This window comes from Eleutherodactylus coqui, chromosome 4 (genome assembly GCF_035609145.1).
Source record: "Eleutherodactylus coqui strain aEleCoq1 chromosome 4, aEleCoq1.hap1, whole genome shotgun sequence".
NCBI classification, from domain to species: Eukaryota; Metazoa; Chordata; class Amphibia; order Anura; family Eleutherodactylidae; genus Eleutherodactylus; species Eleutherodactylus coqui.
In genome coordinates this window covers 130,294,332-130,304,764 of record NC_089840.1, presented here as the reverse complement: position 1 = coordinate 130,304,764, position 10,433 = coordinate 130,294,332, and the positions used below count along the sequence as shown (strand labels likewise).

At 42.0% G+C, this 10,433-nt stretch overlaps 1 protein-coding gene across 1 annotated transcript; it reads right to left on the bottom strand.

Annotated features, from left to right (window-relative positions):
- Window positions 1-8,627: 8,627 nt before the first annotated feature.
- Window positions 8,628-10,127, bottom strand: LOC136624731 (potassium voltage-gated channel subfamily A member 2). Its single transcript, XM_066598665.1, has one exon. The coding sequence runs from the start codon at window positions 10,125-10,127 to the stop codon at window positions 8,628-8,630; it is 1,500 nt and encodes a 499-aa protein (XP_066454762.1).
- Between the last annotated feature and the right edge of the window lie 306 nt (window positions 10,128-10,433).

The window sequence follows — 10,433 nt, the reverse complement described above, 5'->3', positions numbered from 1 at the left end:
TTGGGGGAGAATCACCCCCGCCCTGATTAAATTGGCTATTAAGCCAAGTTAGGTGCTGGTGTGCAGAGTCTTGCACATACCTATGTGCACATATGACTCCGTCGGGGATCTTTGGTGAGCAAACATGCGCAAAAAAAGAGCATGTTGCTTTTATTTTTGTGCAACTGAAATATGCACACAAACAAGAACTGTGAGAAGAAACCCATTGAAAACAGTGGGTTCGATTCTCTGCGTATTGCAAGCGCAAACATGCTCGTCTGAAGACACCCTTAGCAACAATCAGGAGATTTCAGAACAGATAACAAATGGTTTCCCTAAGGACTTATTCACACGAATGGCGTGACCGTACGCCAGCCGCTTCACAGCTGCAAATTGCAACAATGAAGAGTAGCTGCAATCGAATTCCGAGATTAATTAGCGTTTTCTCGTCCATTCGCACGGGCATATCGTGGGAAAAATACTCTGCAGCACAGAATTCTGTCAGCAGAAATCCTCAGAATGACTTCTAATGCTTAAAAAGAGCCAGCTGTCCTCTTTCCCGAGTGCGGACGCAGGTAAGCTCCCTCCCCTCCATTTTCTTTCAGCTCCCATAGGAGTCTATGGGAGCCCCCAGCATTTTTCGGTGCCTATCTTTTGATGCAGCGTGAAGACGATGCAATTTTTTTCACGCACCCGAAAATCGCCCATGTGAATGAATGCATTGGAATCCAGTGCTTCCCATGGTCGCAATTTTATCACGCTAAATAACCGCATAAACACGCTCGTGTGAATGGGGCCTAAAGGTGGCTATATACATTAGATGAACGTCGTCTGAACCGTGTAATATGTATGAGGTGTCGCAACTCTCCCCCAATGGTAGATATCAAGGGAAAGAAAAATTGGGCATGTTGTATTTCCACATGCCAGAGGTGTCTTACAGCAACTTATTCACCTTCCTACATTGTAAATATATGCATGCTGACGGACACACATGTAAGGGGGGCCGGAAGGATACCCATGCACATTCAGATGACTGTTATCTAAAGTGTACTGCCTCTTAAGTCTCTGGGAACGGGGGCACACGAGCATTTGCACAAATACGCTCAGCGCAGTGTATTTGCATGTGAATGAAGTTTGAGATTTTGCGTCCATAAAAATATGCGCAGACACCCTGAATATAAAGTAGGGAAAACAACGAACTCCAATTAGGGAAAACATGCAACAGCGATGAAGCTTCTCAGGAGTGGCTGGTAAGCCAAAATCGCTCCAAGGTAAAGCAACTCAACCAGAAAGTCACAAGACACCCACATGAACATCAACTAAACTGAAGTGCAGCTCTCTCTCCTTCTCCAGTGGGATTTATGGCAGTAACCAGGCAAGTAAGCTTAATATTCTGAAAACAGGTATGAACTGACCGCACCAAGGGGTAAAAAGCAACTCTCCATCTGAAGGACTAAGGACAACATAACGCTCTATTGTAGTGTGCATTTGGGCACCAAAGGCCCCATAGAAGTCTACGTGCACCCGACACCTGCGCAATTTCATGGGTAATCGAACACATCTGGTACTACGTAGGCTACACAACATTTTAATTCACAGGAGAGGAGTATCCCGCGCCAATGTGAACGGTCCCTGACACAGCAAAAAGTACAGTAAATCGCTTGCGTTTTTGCACTTACACTCTTGTGAAGCTGCCCTTATGGCGCCATTTGTTAGTCGTTGGTTGCTTATCCATGCGTGCCTATACAGTACTCTATATGAGCATGAAGCATGCATAGATCACTATGCACACAGTGCATCTATAGAGCAGCGTCTATGGGCATATGTATGTACAGAAGTCTTGTCCCGCTGACTACCTTGTCTCTGGGATCAACTATCATGGGTGAGATCTGAACATCATCTGTATTAGAAGGTTAGAGCATCTGTGTAGTTTAGGGTTTCTTCAAACGGACGTATTTGCGCCGTGCATTGCTAGTGTGAAATTGGTATCGATAATCACCGCCGCATAACGGGACAAAGCAAAATCATTGATTTCATTTTCACTCTAATTGTACGGACGAGAAATTATAGGACTTGCCCTATCTTTCTTGCGCGTAGTTAAAAGCAGAGCTAAAACTGCCTCCCCCCGCCCGACGGCAATCCGGGCTCTGCGTATATGCGCCAGGCCCGGGCCGTCTAAACGGGCACACAGACGGCAGATTGCTGCACCCTTTCATTGTGGATGCACATAAAAAGCCTATGTTCATGTGAATAAGCCCCCAGGCTGTTATTACAAGGCAGCATTTTGCCCTGCACAACACAAGTGGAGAAACACTGATTGCAGGCGCCGCCTCGACTCATCGCAGTGGATAAGCTGGGAAATCCAAATGCCGGCCACAATCAGCATAGCTCTGCCTGAGTTTTGTAGGGGAGAAACTCCCATGTAATAGCACCCTGAGGGACCTTTCTCACAGGACTGAATTGTCTGCAGAACGCAGTGCAGATGCGGATTTTGCTAATTAGTGCAGATTTTGTTGCGCGTATTCCAACAGGTGTGGAGTTCAAGTCCCATAGGGGTAACATTGTGGTACAGAAATGTCCACGCAGACTAATTCCATCCCTTAGGGACTTTTCACACGGGATGGAATTAAACCTCAAGGACTTTTCTGCGTCACAATGTTTTTCTATAGGGCTTGAATTCCACACCTGTTAAAATCTGCGCGCATTTACTTCCAAAACCGCAAGATTAAATTTCATAGCAGAAAAATCTGCTGCTGCGGAATTAAGGACGTCTTATGGACGTCTCTATATAGGAGATGGAATTCCACAATTAAAGCCTGTGAAGAAAATGCAAGAAATTCCACAAGACGTTCCACAGAACACATTCCGCAGTTAAAAATGCAACAAAATCCACAACAACTGACAAAATCCTCATCTGCGCTGCGTCCTGTGGATAATTCCAACCCATGTGAAAGGTCCCTTAGGGTTGTGCATTATATAAGGAAAGGTTGTCCAGTTTTCCAAAATACTTTCTGTATTAGGCCCATGTTTTCTAAGATCTCTGCTTGCAGTCATTCATTTTGAACCTTCATTCCTTACAGGACTTTCAGTGGATACTAATTGTCCGGTCTGAGTGATGATCACATAGGTGCACGAATGATAAAAGTCAAAAACACCAGTATGCCCATTACAAGACCAGGACATGTTTTTATATCCTCTGAGTAAGCAGTGTAGATGCCTATTCAATTCAATGACCTCAAGCAGAGATATTGAAAACTATGAGGAACTGAAGCATCAAGTATATTGAAAAATTGTAGAACTTTTCATTATGCAAATAGCATTTATCTGTTGAAATGATAATTCCCTTTTTAAGGGGTTGTACCGAGATTAACGTCTATCACCGATCTGTGATAAATGTCTGATTTGTGGGAGTCTCAGCGGTGATCTTGAGAACAGGGGTCTCATGCCCCCCTCTTCACGTCACTTTAGGCTCACTATACTCACCTGCAGTGACATGGAGATTGAATGGAGCGATGGTTGCACATGCGTGGTGCCATTCCATTCATTTCAATAGGGCTGATGGAAATAGTCAAGTACAAGGACTATCTCTGGCAGTCCCATTAAAGGTGAATGGAGCCAAGCATGTGCGACTGCCACTCCATTCAATGACTGCTTATTGAGCCCACAGTAAGGAGAGAGAGGCACAGGACCCTCGTTCTCAGATCGATGGAGGTAAGACCACCACTGATTAGACTCAATCTTGGAATAACCCCATTAAGTAATACAACAGTATATTAAAAGGCCTAAACTCGCATTTTTTAAATGTTTTATGTTTCTTTCTCAATTTCTACTGAAACCATTGAAGCGATACATAAGCCCTGATGGAAACGCACATTAAATAACCCTATTAACATGCATTTAAAGGGAAACCTCTTTGATGTATTGTACAACATGTTTCCTACACATATGCTAATTTGTTTGGCCAGAGATCTGCCTCAGCAATAACTGATGTGTAGCAGTAAGGAAGCCGACTAGTGTTCTGAGTCTCACAGGTTAAAGTGGAGACAATGCTGCTGGCAGTAATTGCATATTTGCTCTAGTTGTCCCTACAAACATCACATTGGGCGGCTCTTCCCTGTTTGGAGAGGCATTAACTGAATTTAACTTCTACGTTTTGGTAAAAACAGCTAAAGCCAATTAGTTTATGTGAAACAATTACTGGTTTTGGATCAGTAATGTAACACTTTGTATCACACTGTGCCTTAGAGGGCAGAATACAGTCACATTACAAAGTCCTGTAGCTTGTAGGTTTAATTCGCACGGACCCAGGATCGCCGTATGCTACATGCCAAAAACAGGAGAGGAGCCCACTAGAGGAAGACGGGGACTTACATCCGATTTTGGCTGAGCCTCAACTAGACGATTCATACGGCTATGTGACTAAAGCCTTAGGCCCAATTCACACGAATGTATTTGCATAGCATATTATGCACAAAAAACTTGCACGCAACGCGTGCCCACGACCGTCTGACACCAGCCAGAGGCTTTATTCACACGAGCGTATATCAGCCGCTGTTTTCATGGCCGACGAATATATTCTACCATCTGATGCATTGGATTCCAATGCATCAGATCAGACGGGCGTATTCCAGCGGCGTGAAAGCACCTGGCCGGCCAATATAGCGCTGGGCGCTTTTATGCCAGGCAGGAAAGCTAGTCCTGGAACTATCTTTCCGTCCGGAATATGTCGGCGGCTGCATAGACTCCTATGGGAGCCAATGACAGCGGCCGGAGAAGGGAGGTGGGAGGGAGTTTAGCAGTGTGAGGGCGTGGTCACACGAGCGTAGGCGTATTTACGTTCGCACGTGCGCAGCATTTAATCGCCGGAAAGAACGTTTTTCGGCGATCATGACCAGAGCTAGAAAGCGTATTATCGTTTGTTCCTACTTTGCAAACTATCTTTTCGGCCATCGAATATGCGTTGGCGCGTATTTCCGTCACATATGTTCCGGTTTTTTTTCGGGTTGCCGTTTTTACGCGCCGTAAAATCGCCCGTGCGAACGAATACATTGGAAACCAACGCCTCAGATGGTCACGTTTATACGATTGGGCGCAAAAACGTGCCGTTTATGCGCTCGTGTGAACGCACCCTGACTGCAAAACTCCCTCTCCCTTCTCTCCTTCTCTCCGCCCCTTGTTGTCAACCAGCAATGGGAGGGGGCGGGAGCTTGGCACACTAGCTTCTGCCCTATTTCGCCTCCTCCCCTTGCCAAGAGCCGGTGAGGGTGCGGAAATGGGGAAAGCAGTTTAGTAGAGCTAAACTGTCTACCCCCGCCTGACAGCAATCCGGGCTCTGCGTATATGTGCCAGGCTTGGGCCATCTGAACGGGCGCACAAATGCCCATGTGAAAGAGCCCTCAGGGAGGCCTCACAAGAGTATATTTGTACGCTAATATGCAGAGAATAGAACCCATTAATGTCAATACACATTTGCATACTCTACTTTTGTGCACGAGCAATACGCAAGGGGATGCGTGAAACACTGCACAGTTCTGCTGGTAAAAGAACACATCTGGACCTCATTACACGAATAAGCCATTTAAATAAGGGCATGTTTGTGCCCCCTGCGCAAGGAGCCATGCCCTGTGGGCAGAAAAACTAGGGTACAATGCACCGATACGTGCACAAAAGAGACTCGTTGAGATGGCTACAGATGGTTGTAATGTGGACACATTTTCATGTCTGTATTAGGGCTTCAACAGACAAACGTATGTGCAAATACGCTTGCCGCAACACAGCGTATTCGCACATGAACTAGGGTCGTCCGCAGGGCAGATTTTTTTTATCCTGCTATAGACTTACATGGCAGCCTTCTGCGTAGCACGTAGAAAGATGGGGCACAGGAATTGCACACGAGAAATACACTCATGAAAATAATAATTTCAATGGTCTCGCTTCGTCATATTTGGCGGGCATGAGTTTTAAAAATGTGCGCAAACACATTTGTTTATTTAAGCCCTTATGGCCTTAATTCCGTCCATGGTTCAGTGGAATCTAACATAGATCACCATGGGGCACTATGTTTAATTAGGGGTTATTAAGATGAACTGCGAAAAGTTCCAGTATCATAGCCACACTAAGAAAACTAAAATGCATCAAAATTCTGCCCGCAAATGGCCTAAAACTGCATTCGTGCACGATTTTGCAAGACCCACTGCGCAAATAGCACGTGAGAATGCAATGTAACTGTATCAGTTCTATGTCACAAGTACATATAGATGTAGCAATGTCTTACATATACTATATTTGCATCCATGAATAGATACCCTATATACAGATATCTATGTATTTTTTATATACACTTACAATATATTCTATAGTCAATATCTCAATACAAATTAATACCATTTTTGGAGTGGAAAATATATCATTAAAATACCCATTTATTTCTGCCTTTATATATACATAGCACATGTTTCCTTTAGGACTGTGCCAATGTGTGACTGCATACTTGTGTATATTATATTTCCAGATACACACAAACACGCACACACATATAAATATATATATTTGTATATATATTTTTTATATAAATATATATATATAAACACAAAGTCTCATTTAATCTACCAATATAAGCCTATACACCCATGCACATGCATACACACTCACACATAGACGTATGCATATATTGTGCAATGCTCAGGGTGCCACTCGTACCTATGGCCAATTGAATTATGTTTTAATGGCTACCATAATATTTAGTTATTTCAGAAGCTATAACACTTTTTCCCATGTCCTACTATTTATAATTCAGTTGTCTTTTATCATCATATTACTAGAACAATACAACAGATATACTTTCAAGTGTAACGAAGTTTCCCTGAAATGTATGTACAATCCTTGGTGCAAGCACATTTGACTTATACTTTGAACCTCTTGATAAAATGTACAATCAGTGTGTCCCTTTTCCTGATGAGTTTTGTATTCCTATAAGGAAGTTATTACAAGAATGCCTTTCTAGAATAAATAGTATAAACAGTGATACAACTAAACAGGTAGCAGGAGAGTTCGGACTATGATGGAAATGTGCATGTACCGTGTGTGCGTATCCTTGTATGTCTGCATGTGTGCTGGAATATACTGTATATGTATATAGATAAATAGTGTGTGCATGCAATAATTATCCATGCATTATTTGTTTTTTTTTTCACAGTTACTAATTTATAAATGGAATGTAGTCAAGAGTATAGTAGTGTGATAGAATACTAGATTTTCTAACACGACACCTGAAACCTTCACATCGGAAGAGGCCTGTTACACTTTAGCCTGCAAAGTATTGTATACCTCTAATATAACCTGATATACAGCAAAAGTGTTCAATCAGGGGCTCTCCATATGCAGGCCTGAAGTAGAAACAATTGCAAGTGGACATTATCCACTTTATAGAGAACTACTGTCTAACAGATTGTTAGAAGCAGTTAAAGAACGACTATTAACATAGGCATGCAGTTAATTTACATATAGTTGGAGTTATATAGGTGGCTTATGCTAACCATGGTCTTATTGCAGTCCCAAACAAATTAGATTATAGTTAACTTTTGCAAACTTTACACATCATGATGACCCCTTGAAGGGTAACTCTACTGATACATCCATCCAAGCTAGACCCCTTCCCATCATCTAATGAGGGGATTCTCATCATAAGAGGCAGAAGACCATGGTGCCATATTTCTTCCTCAGTGGTCTGCAGATCATAGTACACATTAAGATCCGGTTAGTATTGTGTTATACATCCCAGCAGAAGCACACTGCAGTGGAAGCAACACATTTCTCTAGAGTTTTTTCAAAAATAAAATCCCAATCTTGAAGCTTCGATATACAAATAATAGAACCTTAACACAAAAATATATATGTTCCTCATTAAAATATGGAAGGCCTTTTTTATATATATAATCAGCTATTTAATTATTAAAGCATGAAATGTAGCACTGTACATATGTGCATTGATCATTTAAGTGCAATTATAGTTTACATCGCTACAGGATATGCAGTGCATATCCAGTAGAGTTGGATAATATTGTACTACTAGGTTCTCGTCAAGGTAATATAGTTATCGGTGAAGTCATTGTGAAGTATATATTCTTTGGAAATCGCCATCTTTTAGGTGTAATTAATGAGAGCAGTTTAACTCCTCCACAATGCAATACATAGAAGTGATACCATCAATGTCTCCAATGCAGTAAAGCCAGTTGTTGCTGTAAAACCTCTTATGAAAAATGTTCTCCATGACGCTACGTCTTAACGGTATTATAGAGCTAAACAGGTGACACCTATGTGATGGAAGAGGTTATACAGCTGAGCTTTTTCAGTTATACCCACTATTCAGGCTGAGATGCCAATAAGTAGTATATAAAGTTAAACTGACTGATAGACATACCATAATTGAAGTACTCCCTGGGCAAGAATGCTACCAGATTAGTCTGACCTATCAGTGTTGTCAATAGATGTTTCGTGAATTGGTATTTGTTGCAGATGCAATAAAACATCACTTACACAACTATTGCTTTCCATGCAGAATTGACACATCTAGAAAAAGTATTACCTAGCAGATTATTGCATTACACAAATTCTGCAGCTGTTCCATACACTTGAAATGAGAAGATTCGTCAAACATCAGTCAGCATTTTGGTTATATTTACATAGTTTGTATTTCCTAAGGTGCAATTTGCAGTTTTTAAATTCTTCTCCCTAAAATCTTCATTGCTATGATTAACTCCTTCTTGGATCTCCATGTAATCAGATTTACTTAGCGTTGAGGCACTTCTACTTTTTTGAAGGTCAGGGGAAGAAGGGATCTTTGGACAGCTGGTTACTTGCAAATATTGTGCTTGCTCCTCACCCTCTGTCTCTCGGTGATAGAAGTAATTGAAGTTGGACACTATTACAGGAACTGGTAAGGCAATGGTTAACACGCCTGCAATTGCACAGAGGGAGCCTACTATTTTGCCACCTATTGTTGTAGGGACCATGTCTCCATATCCTACTGTTGTCATGGAAACCACAGCCCACCAGAAGGCATCTGGGATGCTGGGGAACTGAGATTCTCTCTCGTCAGCCTCTGCAAAATATACAGCACTGGAGAAAAGAATAACACCAATAAAGAGGAAAAATATTAGAAGACCTAGTTCCCTCATACTTGCTTTGAGTGTTTGACCCAAAATTTGAAGGCCCTTGGAATGTCTGGAAAGTTTGAAGATCCTAAATACTCTTACCAGTCTTATTACTCGAAGAATTGCTAAAGACATTGCTTGCTGACCCTGTTGACCATCCTCGGTTTTCTCAGCTAGTTCTGTACCTAGAGTTATAAAATAAGGAATGATAGCTACTATGTCAATGATGTTCATGATATTGGTAAAAAATCCAGCTTTGCTTGGGCAAGCAAAGAAACGAACCAAAAACTCGAATGAGAACCATATGATGCAAAGTGTCTCAACAATGAAAAATGGATCCGTGAAGGTATTAGATTGCTGGTATCGACCTGTGCTGTTGGAATATGGATAGTAACTTACAGCGCTCCCATGCATGTCCTCATTCTCATCCCTAAAAACAGGCAAAGTTTCAAGGCAAAAACTCACAATCGAAATTAAGATCACCATAACCGATATAATTGCAATAATCCTAGCAGGTCCGGAGCTTTCGGGATATTCAAAAAGAAGCCATACTTGCTTCTGAAACTCATTGTCTGGTAAAGGGCGTTCCTCTTCCTTAATAAATCCTTCATCCTCCCTAAAGATCTCCATGGCTTCTTCACCAAGTTCATAGAACCGAATTTCCTCCGAGAAGATGTCCAAGGGCACATTCACAGGTCTCCTTAATCTGCCGCCAGATTGGTAATAATACAGGATGGCATCAAAACTTGGTCTGTTTCTATCAAAGAAATATTCATTCCTCAATGGATCAAAGTATCTCATCCTTTTTTTCGGATCCCCTAACAATGTTTCAGGAAACTGGGACAAGGTTTTGAGCTGAGTTTCAAAGCGAAGGCCAGAAATATTAATAACGACTCTCTCACAACATTCATGATCAGGATCAGGGTCATAACTGTCTTGTGGATGACCCGGCAAGGCTGATGCTTCATCTGTGGGATCTCCAGTGGCAACTGTCATAGTTAATCCAAATTCGTTCAAAGCTTCGTTCTTTTGGTTGGCTGTTGGAATGTCACCACAATGAAGCACTGTGGATATAAGCACTCAGGATAAGAAAGGATCTCGGAAAATGAGAGGCATATAACCTCTCACCTAGAAAAGAGGAGAGAATAGTTAAAACACTGGTCACCTATTTCCACACCTCTGCACCACAATGCATACTAGTTTTCTTCTACCTAGAAACTCTTTGTGAAAATTACCAATACCATGTAGGAAGAGGTGTTGAATGCTCCATAGATCAATCCATACATCCCAGGAGCATAGTAT